The sequence below is a fragment of the Nomascus leucogenys genome, chromosome 2 (assembly GCF_006542625.1).
Source record: "Nomascus leucogenys isolate Asia chromosome 2, Asia_NLE_v1, whole genome shotgun sequence".
NCBI lineage: Eukaryota > Metazoa > Chordata > Mammalia > Primates > Hylobatidae > Nomascus > Nomascus leucogenys.
In genome coordinates this window covers 64,737,614-64,756,204 of record NC_044382.1, presented here as the reverse complement: position 1 = coordinate 64,756,204, position 18,591 = coordinate 64,737,614, and the positions used below count along the sequence as shown (strand labels likewise).

The window sequence follows — 18,591 nt, the reverse complement described above, 5'->3', positions numbered from 1 at the left end:
TCTGCATTTTACAGAAGGCAACTGAGGTTCATAGAGATAGTGATTTGGCCAACGTCACAGGCCCAGTAAAAGGGATTGAAAATCCAGGTCCGCCCGACCCTAAAGCAGGGAACTCTGCCTAGTGTCTCGCTGTGGAGTGTTAGGGATCCTGGGGTACCCTTCAGGGTCTTGGCTCTGAAGGAAAAGCATTCTCCTCCGAGGGGATGGGCTATATTACCAAGGGGGTGGAGCCAGATGCCTGAGGGGGTGTGGCCAGAGCCTGGGGCGTGTCACAGCCGAAGGGGCAGGGCGGCAGCAGCCGGCGTCTAGGTAACTTCAGCGCCTGCGCAGAGGCTCCCCAGCGTCGCCCTAGGCTGGGCCTCTAGTGGGTCTTCGGCTCAGTTTTCGCTGCAGCGCCCGCGTAGGTCGCTTCGGCCGAGTTCTACGCCCGGCTCGACTATGAGCCGGTGCGCCCAGGCGGCGGCAGTGGCGGACACAGTGCCAGGTGCCGGCGTCGGGAACGTGGGGCTGCGGCCGCCCATGGTGCCCCGTCAGGCGTCCTTCTTCCCGCCGCCGGTGCCGAACCCCTTCGTGCAGCAGACGCAGATCGGCTCCGCGAGGCGGGTCCAGGTGAGGGGCGTGGGTCTGACAGGGGATGTGGTCTGAGGGGGATGTGGGTCTGAGGGGAGAGGTCGTCTGAGGGGAGCCTAGGTCTGAGGGGGGTCCAGATAAGGGGTGTGGGTCTGAGAGAGGAGGGCGGCGGAGGGGGGCGTGGGTCTGAGGGAGTGAGGTGGTCCGAGGCGGGCGTGGGTCTGAGGAGGGAGGTGGCCTGAAGGGGGCGTGGGTCTGAGGAGGAAGGTGGCCCTAGGGGAGCCAGAGTCTGAGGCGGGTCCAAGTAACCGGTGTTGGTCTGACGGGGGAGGGCGGTCGAGGGGCGCGTGGGTCTGAGGGGCATGTGGGTCTAGGAAGCAAAGGCATCAGAGGAAGAAAGTGCAGTGGATCTGAGAGGAGAGGACTTTTGAGGGGCCGTGAGCCTGAAAGGGGCAGAGATGTGCGTCTGAGAATTGAGGACATTTAGAGAATGGTCTGAGCGGGCACGGGAGGAGAGAAGATGCTGGGAAGATGCGGGCCTGAGAGGAGGATCCAAAACAGGAAGAGACTAGCTGGCTGGTGGCGCAGGCTACATTCCATGCCCCAGAAGCTTGAAGGAATCTGTGAATCTGTGACAGAAGCTTCTACTTGAGTTTATGAGAGTATAGTGGGAGGCAGATCTACCACAGGAGAGTAGATTTGAAGAAGTCTTTTTTTTTTTTTTTTTTTTGCCTTAGAAAGGAGGAGTCAGTATGGGATGAATAAGAGTGAGGCAGAAGGCAGAGAGCCCAGGTCTGTGGTTAGAACAACAGGTAAGGCTGGAAAGATTTAGCTGAGCAGGAGCATGATGGAGGGTGGGAAGTCAGAATCAAAAAAAAGGGACAACTGAGTCAGCTTAGGGTGTTCAAGAAGTTTTGGTCCACAATCAGTCTTCACCTAAAAACGTTTCCTAAGTTGAAGCATGAGAAGTAGTAGCGAGGCTGTTTTCCATTGTTAAAAATGGCTATACTGTTATGCACAAAGGAAGTTTCCTTTCCTTTTCTTTCCTTTTTCTTGTAAAGGGGTTCCTTTTACCATTGGCAGTTGCACTCTTTGGACTTCCTCTTTGTTGAAGTTAGTGATCAGAGAACAAGATAGACCCTGCTAACCACAATTTGTCCTGTGTGTTCTGCAGGGGGCCGGGGGGAACAGTTCTGAAGTTTTCATGTCCATCTCACACATTACTTTAGATTTGAAGCAGTATAGTATTTGCAATCAGGTTGTATGCACTAAGGCCATTGTCTTCTACAGTGGGGGAAGGTTAAGTGTGGAGCTAAGCAACGCAGGTGGTGGCTTGAGTAATGGTAGATGGGTGTCTGGTTGAAGAGGGGTGTGAGAGAGGAAGAAGATAAAGAATATAGTAATACCGCTTTGTGTGGAAATTAAACGTTTAAAAATGTGATCCTCATGTCTTTAAATTAATAGATATTCTTTTTGTGTTTTCACATTCTAAAACATTTGTAAATACATAGACCATTGTTCAAGATTAAATTTAGTCTGATTTAGTTAAATCATACTTAAATGAAAATATGCCCATCTATTTGACTTCATATTTTGGAGAGAATCAGAATGGAATGTTGACAAATATTTATATTGCACCTATAATAAATTATTAAGTTTTTCCATCACCTGGTTTCTTACTGTTTAAAGATCTCTTCCAAATAACTCTCTGAGAGTTATAGTATAATGGAATGATAGCTAGTCAGTTATAGGAACTGGTCATTTATTAGTTGTGTGACTTTGGCCAAGTCACTTAACCTCTCTGAACTACACTTTTCTCGTCTATTACATTGGAATATTAATAACTCAAAGGAGGGCTAAAATTAGGTGAAATAATCTGTTATTGTTTGTTGATCTTAATATTGATAATACTGATAGTTATCCTATATATTTTCTACAAAGTATATACTGTACTTAAAATTTACTACTTGGATTAAACGGGATTTAACAAAGTTTGGATATTAAAAATACTTTTTAGGTTTATATAGATCAGAGATACCGAAGAGGTTTCAGTGGCTTGAATCGTCTGGGTAAAGGGAAGATTTGAATAGACATGGTAGAAAAACAATGTCCATATTATCCGGTTTAAAAGGTGGGCATACTTTCATTTAAGTATGGCTTAGTATGATTAATTTAGACTAAATTTAATCTTAAATGATGATCAATGTCTTGCTTAAGGACTGTTGTCCTCACATTTCACTAAGAAAGTTAAACAAACAAGTACAAAAATATATAATCTCATGTTTTAGTAAGTGTAATGAAGGAAAACTGGAGAATAACACTGAGAGAAGGCCACCCAATGGAGATGACATATTACAAAATGGAAATATGATGGGGAATTCTCTTAATTTGTCAATGAGTTAACTCAAAATTGATTTACTATTAAGCACTATTATTTGTTGCAAACCTTGAAGATGGCACAGAAAAAAAAGTTGCCTGATATTTTGCAACTTATTCAATTAAAATCCATATGGGTTGCTCAGTGTAGACATGAGTGACTCTTATGCTAATATACTTTAACCTCATTCCAACTCTTTCTTCAGAGTCTATGCTATATGGTCCTTTCTTTCAGTCAAGATTATTTCTTGGTTTTTTAATAATGATACCTCCTTGAAGAGAATCTCAGCCAGTGACCTACCAGAGTGACTTGGGAATTTGAGTCATCTCATCTTCTCCACAGTACTCTTCCCCAGTATACCACCATACTTCATTGCACCACCATTCAAATAAATATAACATTACCTAAAAATAGCTTGCTTACCATGTACACAGAGCTTCAAGAAAAATCTCCTGGATCCAAGATCCTTTCTGTATCATAGTTCTGAAGCTCCTACTCATCTTACCTAATACATATTTTGTTTTATAGGAAATAAGACTGATAGCAAAGTTTCATTATATTTGTAAGTTAGTTTTCAAGTGAATAATAATAATTTAACAGGACTAGTTTTAGTCTCAGGAATGGTGGAGTAGCTTAATGTAGACAAAACTTTCCGTGCATAACAATTATAAACCCTAGTCAAAATATGAAAAGCTACACGAAGGCACTATAGAGCAACACAAATTAGACAGAAACTGGAGGGATTTGTTGCTTGAAATAATATTTCTATACTGTGTAACATTATCCGAGCCCCTTTTTTTCCCTGAAGGTTATCACTTGACACCATGTGAAGGGATTGCTAGAAAGCCTCAGCCTTATTGACCTGATATATCAGAGCACAAAGTTCAGGACTATCAAAGTGGCTAAAAATCGAAGGAGGAAGTCCCAGAAAGGAGGAACCTAGAAATGAGGGAGCCCCTAAATTGGCATATAAATTATCTGAAAACCTTGGCCGATTCCTGAGCTGTGTATCTACAAAGGAGCCTTCAAGGACCCTGGAGGAAAGTAACAGCTAGAAGAAAAAGAAACTGAGCAGACATTTCAACTAATAGACACCACAGGAAAGACACAGTTAGAATCCCACCAATTAAGAGGTCCTTGGCAAACATCTCAGGCTTTACACTGAAACCTCACAAAGGTGATACCATAGGAGAAAAGCTAGTCCTATATCCTAGGACTAAGGCTTCAGTCTAAGACTAAGAGCCAGCTTCAAACAAATTTTCCCTAAAAAAGTATAAAACTAAGCCTTCACAAAGGGAATGCAATCAGCCAGAATTTTACCTACCTGCTAGGACAGAAATCAACATTCTTTAGAAAAGGATAACAGAATCCAGAATATCTGTAATATATCACCCAAAATGGCCAAAATACTATAAAAACAATACTAGACATTCAAAGAAATAGGAAAATGTGACCTATGATCAAAAGAAAAATCAGGCAATAAAAATAGACCCTAAGATGATCAAACGTAGGACTTCGCAGAAAAATACTTTAAAGTAGCTATTATAAAAATACTCAAGGACTTAAAAGAGTGGCATAATGAATGAATAGTTGGAAGGAGCTTAGCAGAGAAATAGAAAATGTAAAAGAGAACCAAATGGGCATTCAAAACTGAAAACTGTTATATCTGAAATGAAAAATTCACTGGATGGGCTCAACAACACATTGAAGATGGTAGAAGAAAGTATTAGTGAACTTGAAGATAGGTCACTAGAAATTATTCAGTCTAAAAAGCAGAATGAAAAAAACTGAGATGAGACATCAGCAAAACTGGTGAAGTAAAGGCCTCTGAAAATTATCTTCTCTATAAAAGCAATGAAAACACAAAAAAATTATCAGAATCAACTTTGTCTTAGCTCTGAAAATTAACCAAAGGCTTTCAACAATCTGAGGAGCATTTATTTAAGAGTGCTGACTCTTAGTTAGAATAGTAGGCTTTGTTACAGTTTAATTTTATTCTAATTCCTCATCCTCGGCTCTGTGGTAGCCTTAAAAACCAATGGCCTACAGTCATAATGAAAACCAGCAACCTGTCAGCCACTAGAGGTGGAAAAATAGTGTTGGAGCATTTTCAAAGCCCCATTCCCAAGGAATTGTCATTATTGGTCAGTCTAGTGGCTGCCTGGAATGCCTCATTTGCAAGACTGTCTTTATTTGATTTGTCTTGGTGCTTACACAGTGCAAATAGCCTTCTCTCAAGGGCGTTTGTCAAAAACAATCAGAGGAAAGCGAGTGCAGTAGTGCACACCTGTAGTCCCAGCTATTCAGAAGGCTTATGTGAGAGGATTGCTTGAGCCCAGAAGTTCAAGGCCAGTCCGGGCAACATAGGGAGACTCTGCTTCTTAAAAAATAAAAATAAAAAAATCAGAGGCAATTGCTTAACATCACAGCTGCCTGAGACAGTGAGTAACAGTTGGAACAAACAGTAGGCTAGCCAAAAACCTTAAAAGAAAAGCTAAGGGATGAGATGATCATAGGGGACTTTAAAAGCTTTGACATATTCCTAGGAATCTAGAAGGCTGTCCACATGAGTAAGGCTTTGTTCGTGCTCAAGGCTACGCACGTGTCCTGAAAATATCTAAAAATACCCTAAATTCTCACCTCTGACTAACCTTGAGGGACTGTATAAGCAGAAAGTGAAGGCTAAGGCAGAGTTGTCATCTGTCACCTGACTGTTTATGATGTGCCCCAACATGTACACAGAGACCCTTTGCAAGCATCAGGAAACTTATTGGTTTCAGGTGCTTAAGAAAATCTCTAATCGTTAGCTGATTACTAAGCTAACTGGTCAGAGACTTTAACTTTAGTAGCCACAATGACAAAGAATACAAGCTTTACAAATTAGTTTATAAAAGACACTAAACAAACAAATAACAACAACAAACAGCAACCACAACAAACCCTGGAAAGGGATGAGAATAATTTCCAGTTGCTATATTACTTAAGATGTTTAGTTTTCATTTAAAAATTGCAAGGTGTGTAAAGAAAAACAAAGTATAGCTTACAAATAGTTTAAAAAGCAGTCAATACAAACTTTCCCTGAGGAAGCCCAGACGTTAGTCTTGCTGTACAAAGGCTTTAAATCAGATATTTAAAATATGGTCCAATAACTAAAGGAAACCATGTGTAAAGAGCTAAAAGAAAGTATGGAGCAGGGTATCACCAGATGGAGAATATCAATAAAGATGCAATGCGTGTGTGTGTGTGCGTGTGTGTGTGTGTATTCACTAGAGGGGCTCAACAGCAGACTATAGCAAACAAAAAAGGAATCAGCAAACTTGAAAACAAGTCAACTGAGATTATCTAGTTTGAGGAACATAAAGAAAAAAAAGATGAAGAAAAATGACCTCAGAGACCTGTGGATGCTATCAACTTTACCAACAGATTCATAATGGGAGTCCCAGGGAAGGAGAAAGATGCAGAAAGAATATTAGAAGAAATAATGGCCAAAAACTTGCTGATTTTGATTAAAAACCCCAATTCTGCATTCTCAAGGAGCTCAACGAACTCTAAGAATAAACTTAAAGATACCTATATATACAGATACATTATGTACATTATGTATAAAGAATCCTCAACAAGATTAATGACTGATTGCTCATCAAGAGCCACAGAGACCAGAAGAGAGTAGCAGGATGACATATTCAAAGTTCTGAAAGAAGAAGACTGTCAACAAAGAATTGTATAGCTAGAAAACTATCCTTAAAATGAAGTATAAATGAGCAAAAACTGAGAGAATTTGTCATTAGCACACATGCCCTAAGATAAATAATAAAAGGAGTATCTCAGGCTGAAATGAAAGGATACTAGATAGTAACTCAAATTCACATGAAGAAATAATCAGCAGTGGTAAAGGTAACTACATGGGTAGATATAAAGGACAGTACAAATGAAATTTTTTTTGTTTGTAAATCTTTTTTTCTCTTATCCAACTTTAAAAACATCTACATAAAGCAATAATTATAAATCTGTGTTGATGCACATACAATGTATAAAGACATAATTTGTATCACAATAATAGCAAATAGGAGAAAGGAGGGAATGGATCACAGTTTTTGTATACTATTGAAATTAAGTTAGTTGATCCAAACCAGAAAATTATTATAAGTTAAGATGGCAACACTTCGGACAACCACTAAGCAAATACATTTTTAAATATAGCAAAAGAAAGAATGAGGGAATTAAAATGGTACACTAGAAAATATTTAACACAGGAGAAGGCAGCAATGTAGACATAAAGAAATTTAAAAAGACCTAAGACATACAGAAAACAAATAGCAAAATGTCATATATAAATCCTGCCTTATTAGTAATTACATTAAATATAAATTGATAAAACAATCCAATTAAAATGAAGATTCACAGAATTGTTAAAAATATATAACTGTGCACTTCCTAAGAGAGACACACTTTATTTATTCATTTATTTACTTAAAGGCAGGGTCTCACTCTGTCACCCAGGCTGGAGTGCAGTGATGTAATCACAGCTCACTCTAGCCTTGAACTCCTGGGCTCAAGTGATCCTTCTATCTCAGTCTTTGAGTAGCTGCAACTACAGGCATGCACCACCACACCCAACACATTTTTGTATTTTTTATAGAGAGGGGATCTCCCTCTATTGCCCAGATGGGTCTTGAACTCCTGGGCTCAAGCAGTCTTTCCACCTTGGCTTCCCAAAGTGCTAGGATTATAGGTGTGAGCCACCATGCCTGGTCAAGAGACATACTTTTGATTCAAATGCACAAATAGGTTGGAAGTAAAAAGATGGAAAATTATATACCATGCAAACAGTAGCCAAGAGAGAGCTGGAATGGCTGTATTACTATCAGATAAAATAGACTTCAAGACAGAAATTGTTGCTAAAGAAAGACACTTATAATGATAAGAGGGTTGATTCATTAAGATGTAATAATTATAGCCATATATGTATCTAGCAGCAAAGTCCAGAAATACACAAAGGAAAAAATGACAGAATTGAAGGGTGAAAGATTTTCAACAATACTAGAGACTTCAATTACTCAATAACAATAGAAGGTAGAACAATGAGACAGTATCAGTAAGGAAATTGAAGACTTGAAGAACACTATAAACAGACTAGATCTAACAGATATGTATGTAGAACACTCAACAACAGCAGAAAATACAGTCTTCTAGTGCCCATGGAACATTTGCCAAGGTAGATCTGTATGTTAGACAATAAAACAATTCTCAATAAATATAAAGTGGTTAAAATAATACAAAGTATGTTCTCTGACCACAGGGGATTGAAACTAGAAATCAATAACAGAAAAAAATTTGAGAAATTCACAAATATGTTAAAATTAAATTACTTCTAAATAACCAATGATTCCAAAGTAATAATAAAACAATAGAGAAAAATAACAACTCCAAAAGTTGGTACTCTGAAAAAAACCTGACAAATATTTGTCTGCATTGACCAAGAAAAAAATGAAAGAAGGACTCAAGTTAAGAGAGGACAATACTACTGACCTTTCCAAAATAAAAAGGATTATAAGGAATTATATGAACAAATGCATGCTAACAAATTAAATAACTTAGTTGAAGTGGATCAATTTCTAGAAAGACACAAAATACCAAAACTGATTCAAGAATAAATAAAAAATCAAATAGACCTATAATATATAAAAAGATTAACTAGTTATTAAAAACATCTCACAGAGAAAAGTTGGGGACCAGATGACTTCACTGGTGAACTCTACCAAAGGGTTAATGAAGAATTAACACCAATCCTTCACAAGCTCTTCCAAAGAATAAAAGAAGATGGAGCACTCCCCAACTCATTCTGTGAGGCTAGGCCTACTCTGATACCAAAACCAAAAAAGGAAATCACAATAAAAGAAAACTACACACCAATATCCATTGTGAATATATATGCAAAAATCCTCAATAAAATGCTAGCAAACTGAATCCAGCAACTAATAAAAGGAATTATACCATGGCAAAGTGGTATTTATCCCAAAAATGTAATGTTGGTTCAACATAGAAAAATTAACATGAGCACCATATTTATTGAATAAAGGGCACAAGAAAATAGACACAGAAAAATGATTTGACTCACTTTCATGATAAAAACCACTCAGTAAACTAAGAATGGAAAGGAATTTCCTCAGCCTTATAAAGGGCATCTGTGAAAAATAGCTAACATTATACTTAATAGTGAAACACCAAAAAGTTTTCTTCTAAGATCAGGAATAAGACAACGATATCTACTCTCATCACTTCTATTCAACATTGTACTGGAGGTTCTAGCAAGGGCACTTAGGCAAGAAAAAGAGAAGACATCTACATTGGAAAGGAAGAAGTAAAACCATCAAGATGGCATGATTTTTTAAACATAGAAAATCCTAAGGAATGCACAAAAACACTTGGAGCTAATAAATCAGTTCAGCAAGGTGGCAGGATACAAGATCAATATACAAAAATCATGGCATATTTTTTCACAAGCAACAATCTAAAAATGAAATTTAAAAACAGTTCGATTTAAGTTAGCATCAAAAAGAGTGAAATACTTAAGCAACAGAAGAATTCTACATTGAAAACTACAAAATGTCATTGAAAGAAATTAGAGATGACTTAAATAAATGGGAAGACATCCTGTGTTCATAAATTTGGAAAACTTAAATTGTTAAGATAATGACACTTCCCAAACTGATCTACAGATTAGTATAACCCTTATCAAAATATCAGCTGGCTTCTTTATTTTTTGCAGAAATTGATGAGCTAATTTTAAAATTCATACAGAAATGCAAGGGACTACAAACAACCAAAAGAATCTTGAAAAATAAAAACAAAATTGGAGAACTCACATTTCTCATTTTCAAAACGTACTGTGAAGCTACAGTAATCAAGACTATGTTGTACCAGTAACAAGACAGACATATAGATCAATGAAATAGAATTGACAATACAGAAGTAAATTCATACATCTGTGGCCACTGATTTTCCACAGGATTGCCAAGATAATAAAATGGGGAGAGAGTAGTTTTTGCAACAAATGGTCTGAGACAATTGGATTGACATGTACAAGAGAAGGAAGTTAGGTCCTTACCTGACAGCATGTACAAAAATTAACTCAAAGCAGATCAAAATACTAAATGTAAGAGTTAAAATCATAAAACTCTTAGAAGAGAACATAAGTGTAAATCTTCATGACCTTGGATTAGAGAGTGGTTTTCTAGACATAGAACAAAAGTACTAGCCACCAAAGAAAGAATGGGTAAAGAGGACTTCATCAAAATAAAACACTTTGTGATTCAAAGTACACTACCATGAAATTGAAAAGATAACTTACCAAATGGGAGAAAATATTTGCAAATTATACATTTGATAAGAGTAGATGTTCAAAACATATAAACAACTCTTAGAACTCACCAATAAAAAGATAACCCAATCCACCTATAATTCTATATCTAATGAAAATATTATTCAGAAATGAAGGGAAAATGAAGACATTTTCAGATAAGAATGGAGGGAATTCGTTGTCAGACCTGCATTCAAGAAATGGTAAAGAGGCCAGGCATGGTGGCTCACACCTGTAATCTCAGCACTTTGGGAGGCCAAGGTGGGCGGATCACGAGATCAGGAGATTGAGACCATCCTGGCTAACATGGTGAAACCCCGTCTCTACTAAAAAAAAAAAATTACAAAAAATTAGTCGGGCATGGTGGCGGGTGCCTGTAGTCCCAGCTACTTGGGAGGCTGAGGCAGGAGAATGAAGTGAACCTCGGAGGCAGAGCTTGCAGTGGGCCAAGATTGCACTACTGCACTCCAGCCTGGGCGACAGAGCGAGACTCCATCACAAAAAAAAAAAAAAAAAAAAAAGAAATGGTAAATAAAGTTTTTTGGGTTGTAGGAAAATAACACCAGATTGAGACTTGGATTTACAGGAAAGAATGAAGAACACTGGAGATGGTAAATATGGAAAGAGTGATATAAAACTTTTTTCTTTATATTAATTTCATCAAAGAGCTAGAAAATGTAACCATTTAATACAAAAATTATTATTTTCTTGGGTTTACATCTATGTAGGGGTAAAACATAACAATACTGAAAGGGTGGTGGATGGGATGGAATTGTACTTTTCTTACACTTTCTGTGAAGTGGTACAGTATTAAATCTGAGTACATTGTCTTATGCTAAGCACACATTGTAATCTTCAGGCCAACTGCTGACTAAAAGTACAAGAAGGTATAGCTAAGGAGCCGTTAATGAAATTTAAATGGATCACTAAAGAAAAATTTCATGAACTCAAGGAAGAAAACAGAAAAGGAGAAACAGAAACATAAAACTGATGAGATATATAGAAAAGAAATAGCAAAACAGTAGATTTATCCCCAAATACATCAATAATTACATTTAATATACATTAATTAACATTCTAACTTAAAGGCAAAGATTTTCAGACTAGACAAAAGAATAAGACCCAGCTATACATTAATCCACAATACATGCACTATAAGTGTAAATACAAAGATAAGAAGGGAGAAAAGATAATGTAGAAATAGTGTAAGTGTAAGAAGCTGATATGACTGTATTAATATCTGATAAAGTAGACTTCAAGACATGTCATGATATCAGATATAAAGAGGAACATTTCTTTAAAAGGTCAGTGGGAAAACTTAGCAGCACTTAATGTTTGTGTACCTAATATCAGAACTTTGAAAACATGAAGCTAAAATTGAGAAAACTAAACAAAGAAATAAATAAAACATAATTGAGGATGGTAATACACTTTTCTTGGTAATTGACAGAACAATCAAACCAAAGATTAATAATATAGAAAATTTGAACATCGGTAACCACTTTTACTGAACTGACATTTATGGAACACTACCTCCAAAAATACCAGCATATAATTTCAAGTACACATTTAATGTTTACCGACATAGACCAAATGCTGGTTCATAAAAAAATCTCAATAAATATCAAAAGTTTGAAATATTACAGAGCATGTTCTCTGAACACAATAAACTATATTAGAAATCAATAACAAATATATCTGATAAAAATCTACATATTTAGAAATCAAGCTATATACTTTAAAATAGTCCTTGGGTCAAAAATATATTACAAGTGAAATTACAAAATGTTTTAAACTAAATGTAATCAAAATGCAAAGTATCAAAATTGTAGGATGCAGTTAAAGCAGTGCTTGCAACTAAACCAATACATTTAAATACATAGAAAAGAAGAAAGATTTAAAAGTAATGATTTAAGTTTTTACCTTCAGAAGCTGGAAGAAGAACAAATTAAACACAAAGTCAAAGAAAGGAAATAATAAAGATAAGAGCAATAATCAGTGAAATATAAAAACAAACCACATAGAAAATTAAAATCAAACATTTGTTTAATAGACTAATAGAATAGATTATGGAATTGATAAATCCTTATGAAGACTGGTAAGAAAACAAGAAAGAAAATGCAAATTACCAGTATCAAGAATGAAACAGCATATATCATTATAGGCTAAATGGCTAATAAGGGAACATTATTAACCACTTTATGCCAGTAAATTTGAAGCATACATGAAATGGACAAAAATCCAGTGTATCAAAAATAGACACAAGAACTAGAAAATATGAATAGCCCTTTATCTATGAAGGAATTTGAATTTATTTTGTATCCACACATATACATTTAAATAAAACGTTTCACCAAGATTATTTTACTAGTAAATTTTGTCAGACTTTTAAGAATACAATAAAATCACTTGCACAAGCTCTTTCAGAAAGTAGAGAAGTGTGGAACAGTACCTAACTAGTTTTATGGGGCTAACATTACCTTGATATCAAATCTGAAAAAGACATTCTAAGAAAAGAAAATTATAGATCAATATTCCTCATGATCATAGCTAAAAGAACTCTTAACAAAACATTAACAGGTCAAATACGGCATTGTATAGAAAGGATGATACTGTGTATATCACTTCCAAGTTTCTTATATCAGGAATATAAGGTTGATTTAACATATAAAATTCCAATTTCAATGTAATTCACCATATAAGCAGAACATATGATAAAATGCATGTGATCATCTCAATAGATGCAGAAATTTCATTAACTCACCTGACGAAATTCAGTACCCACTAGTGATAAAAAAAATTTCTTAGTAAAATAGGGATAAAGAGAAACTCTCTCCATCAGATACAGGGCATCTATAAAATACCCACAATTAATATCACAGTGGTAAAATATTGAATCTGTTTCCTCAAAGGTTTGAAATAAGACAAATATCTTGTTCACCACTTCTGTTCAACATTATGCTAGGAATCCTAGCCAGTGCAATAAGATAAGAAAAAGAAATTAAAGACATATGGATTAGAATGGAAAAAGTATAACTGTCCTATTCACAAATGATATAGACTGTATATGAAGAGCTTCCTAAGGAATCAACAGAACAACTAACTACTAGAACTAATAAGTGAACTTGGCCAGGTCATAGGATAAAAGATCAAAACTTAAAGTCAATCTTACATTTATATACTGTAGGAGCAAACAATTGCAAAATGAAATCAAGTAATCTAATTTATAACAGCAATAAAACGACATTAAATACTTAGGAAAAGCCAAATAAGATCACTACACTGAAAACTACAAAATATTGCTGTGAGAAATTAATGAAGACTTACATAGAGAGATATACTATGTTTATGAATTGGAAGAATCAGTATTATTAGGATGACAATTTCCTCCAAATTGATCTGTAGATTCATTTTGAAATCTCAGTAAAAATCCTAACAGGCTTTTGTGTATGTGTAGAAACTGACAATTCTAAAACTTACATGGAAATGCAGAGTATCTAAAATAGCCTTCAGAAAAATAATGAAGAAGAATGTATGGGTGGACACACACTACTTGATTTCAAGACTTACTTCAAACCTGTAGTAAATAAGGTGGCGGAGTATTGACAGAAGTATAGATGAACAGATCAATGCAACAGAAAGAAAATCCACACATTAATATTCAATTGATTTTTTGCAAAGTGACCAAGAAAATTCATTGAGGAATGTCAAGTCTTTTGGTGCTGCAACAACTGGATAAATTTATGCTTAAAAATGAACCTTGATCCATACTGCATACCACACAAAAAAAGTCATTTAAGGTTGACCATAGATTGAAATGTAAAAGTGAAAATCATACAGCTTCTAGAAGAAAAAAATTAATACCTTCAGGACCTTGAGGTAAAGATTTTTTCAGAAGGACACAGAAAAGAATCAAACATAAAATAACAATTAATAAATTAAACTTCATCATAATTAAAATTACTTTAATCAAAAGACACCATTAAGAAAGTGAGAAAGCCACAGAATGAAAGTAAATATTTTCAATGCATATATTGACAAAGGGCTTGTATACATTTATATAAGGAACTCTTACCAACTGATAAGAAAAAGACTAACAAACCAGTAAAAATGGGCCAAAAAGACTTGAACAGACACTAATATTAAAAGTTAAAGGAATGACCAATAAGTATTTGAAAAATGTGTTCAACATTATTGTTCGTCAAGGAAATGTGGATTAAAGCCACATGAGATATCCTTTTATACCCACTTTAATGGCTAAAATTAAATATAAAAAAATTGACCATACCGTATGTTGGTGAGGATGTGGAGCAACAGGAACTCTCATACCTTGCTGGGGATGTAAACTGGTGAAGCCACTTTGGAAAATAGTTTTATAGTATTTTACAAAGTTAAACATGCCCTATGACCCAATAATTTTATTTTCAGTGAAATGAAAATGTATGGTCACACAGAGATTTGAACATTAATGTTCATATGAGCTATAATAGCTGAAAACTTATAACAGGCCAAATGTCCATGAACAAGTAAATAAATAGATCATGATATATTCATACAGTTGAATAGTACTCTCCAATTAAAAAGAGTAAATACTGATATATATGACCATATGGTTGACTCTCAAAAATATGAAGTGATCAAGCCAGATATAAAAGGGTAAATAAATGCTAGTGATTTTATTTATATGAACATCTAGAGCAGGTAGAACTACAGTGAAAGAAAGCCTATCAGTGGTTGCTTAGGTTTGGGGAGGGTGTATTAATTGCAAAGGGCAAAAGAAAACTTTTTGAGATGATGGAAATATCTTTATTGTGGTGGTCATTGCATAGGGGTATGCATTTGAAAAACTCATAATCTATAAAATTAAAATAGATGTTTTTTCTTTTATGTGCATTGTACCTTAATAAAGTTTTTTTAAGTCTACCAAACCAAATGCTGGCAAGGATGTACAGCAGCTGAAATTCTCACACATTTCCACTGATACTTTTAAATGACACATCTTTGGAAAACTGGTGGTTTATTATAAAGTTAAATAATATCTATGAGCCAGCATTTCCACTTCTAGATATTTACTTAAGAGAAATTAAAACATATTCACATAAAGGCTTGTACAAGAATGTTCACAGTGGCTTTATTCATAATAGCCCACAACTGGAAACAACCCAAATGTTCATCAGTAGGAGAATCAATAAACATACTGTCATATGGTCACATAGTGAAATAATACTCTGCAATTAAAAAGAATGAATTACTGGTGTATGAAAAAACATAATGGAATAAAAAGTATTAAGTAGAAGAATGCATGATGTATGATTCCATTTATATGACATTTAAGAACAGATAAAACTTAATTATGGCGATAGAAATCTAGCATCGGTTTCCTAAGAACATAGGGTTTGACTGGAAGAGGCACAAGATGACTTTCTGGGAGTGGTAAATATGTTTTGTGTCTTAATTGTGGTGGTGGTTACATGAGTATACATTTATCAAAGCTCATTGAATTGTATACTTTAGATCTGTACATTTCCTTGTATTACTATTTAATATTCTAAAGATCAGATAATTAGAATATTTTGGCATTTTTTCTAAATTATTTGATGGTGCTCAGAATCAGATAAGGGCCAGTAGAGACAGACAAAGGCTACTATTTGAGTAACATAATTAGCTTATAGAAAAAAGACAATGTGTCATACATAAGCACAGTCTATTTTACTCAAAAGGCAGTACAGTAAAAGAATTAAGAGCACAAACTTTATAACCAAACTAAGTTCAAATCCTGGTTCTACCACTTGTGGATCTTAAGCAATTTAACTCCCTCTGTGTTACTCCTTTCTGGTATGTAAAACTTGAAACTTAAGGTTGTAAGAACTAAATAAGTTACTACATGCTAAGTGCTTAGAATGGCTGTTATATTACATAGTAAGCATCCATGTATTATTTGCTATTCTTTTTCATTTACTTTTCATTTCTTCTTCTTATTTATTCTTACTTTCTCATCTATCTCCTTATTGTTATTAGTTATAAAGTTCTGGCAGGTATATAAAACAATGTATTTACTTCTTCACACTCTTTTGCCTTCATTCTTCTACCTAAAGCTCTCAAAAAGCAATTTCCCCTTCTTACCTTGCTAGCTCCTGCTTACTGCAAGATTGTTCAGGCTACAACTCCTCCAGGAAGCTTTTCCTGGCTGCTAAATCATATACACCTTTTCTTTGTTCCCCCAGCATTCTCTATTCGCTTTCATGGGTATGCAGATCATTTGTCTTTCGGTTTTCTTCAGTGTTTCTCTTGCTACACGGTAGGCTTTGTGAAGTCAGATATAATTTGTTATTTTTCTTTGTGCTTAAATCCTTGTCTGGTACAGGCTAGTAGTCAATTCATCCTTGACTGAATGCATGAACACCATAAAACTTTCCTATTACATGTTTCTGTTTGATAGCTATGAATTAAAATAATGTCCATTCATTTATTTTTACCAACTTTGACTTTCAGATTTTCCTTCTTGGGATTATCCTGCTTCCAATTCGTGTCTTATTGGTTGCGTTAATTTTATTACTTGCATGGCCATTTGCTGCAATTTCAACAGTATGCTGTCCTGAAAAGCTGACCCACCCAGTAACTGGTTGGAGGAGGTAAGAAATAATTTTGTCCAAAATATTAGGACATAATATTAAATTAAGATATATTAAATCAATATAAGAAGAGTTCATCATAGTTTAGTCAGTGATCTAACTGCTGTTAGATAAGACTATTTTATCTGCCTACTCAATAATAAATTTTACAGTTTTATCTGCCTACTCAATAATAAATAATTTATTTTTATTTCTTATATGAAATGTGTAGAAATTACTGCCCAAATGCCAACTACATTATGATAATCTTCTAAAAGTTATAATTTTCTAATGTTAAAATATTTTGTTTTCTGAGTTATTGCCAAATGTGATACATCCCTAGTTCGGAAAGATACCCAACTACTATACTTGAAACCACTGAAGCTACAAAATACCTTGCTCTCTTCTGCTCTTCCTCAGTTTTCACATTTGCTTTTCTCCCTCTACAGCTTTCTGCAGTGGCATAAGTGAATTAGTTATATTATTTTTATTAATTACTTTAGTAGTAATTTCTATTAAAACAATTATTAATAACAATTATTAACCAGTATAGTCTAGTTATTTTAAACATTAGCATGAGGCAGAATGGAAGTGCTTTTCAGGCATTATCTAATTAAGATGGTAATAGAGGAGAAACTGATCATGAGTTAACAAAGCTACTGGTAAAAGTTTATTTTTATTGAACGGAACCAAATTGTTGTGATCCGTATGCCTTAAAAGTGCAGCCTCTTATGTGGAGTCCATGGATTCCATGTGAATTCCAAATCTGTAGATGGGTTTCAGGGCATTGTCAAACCCTTTGAAGTTGTTGCCAAATTTTTATATGCAAGGATATTTTTGTATTTAAATCTCAAATGTGAATGCATCCTCCAAAAATTTTGAGAAAGACTATTCTAGAAACTTTTAAAGAAATACATAGTTTGCTGTTCAGTTCATGTTCCAGTGAACAAATGTCACTATCAAAGTGGAAATGAATTCAATGCTGGCAATGCCCCAGAGAAATCTCAGTTCTTGCAAATCATACTCCTTTGTTTTAAACTCAAGGTTGTGTAGTATAAAACAATGCTTCAAGGAACGTTTTTATAACTCACCAATTCTTTTCAGATTATGTCTTTGGTTTTTGTTGTCAGTGGCTTATGAAAACCTAGGATGATAGAAGGAATAGTCTAAGTAATCCAGACAATAGATATAATAAATGTTAGAAAAGAAAGTTTTACTTTTGTCAATTAAACCAGAATCTCTTTCTCCTCTCAAACAGGTAGTGCTGAAGTTATTATGTGGGACCAGACTTAGAGCCATTCTTTAAACATGTTAAATAGGAGTGTTTAATGGCTCAGAATATGGGATAAATATAGTTATCAGAAGCTACATCACTATGGATTAAAAATAAGAGGTGTGGAAATTTGATAAAAGAATACACTTCGTGTCATTACATGAGTAGAAATCTCATCTCTAAACTAAAGGAGAAGAAAGGGAGGTACAGTTTCTGTGCCCTCTGGGAAAGTATTGTGGTTTTCTTTACCTCCTTCTTGTGAAATAAAAGTCACAGAAACTTCTTCGGAGCTAGTTGCTAATAGCTCCTCACTATATTATTACAAAAATGTGGAGAGAATTAGATGAGAATCCTATTTTTAAAAGCTGAGGCAGGCAGATCACTTGACATCAGGAGTTCA

General features: G+C 35.1%; 1 protein-coding gene across 1 annotated transcript in view; it reads left to right on the top strand.

Annotated features, from left to right (window-relative positions):
* The first annotated feature begins 254 nt into the window (after positions 1 to 254).
* LPCAT2 (lysophosphatidylcholine acyltransferase 2) overlaps positions 255 to 18,591 on the top strand; it is a 74,827-nt gene continuing 56,490 nt past the window's right edge. The window contains exons 1-2 of the mRNA XM_030796906.1: positions 255 to 609; positions 16,800 to 16,939. Of these exons, the coding sequence (XP_030652766.1) occupies positions 439 to 609; positions 16,800 to 16,939 (311 nt within the window). The 5' untranslated portion in view covers positions 255 to 438. The remainder of the gene's footprint in view (positions 610 to 16,799; positions 16,940 to 18,591) is intronic.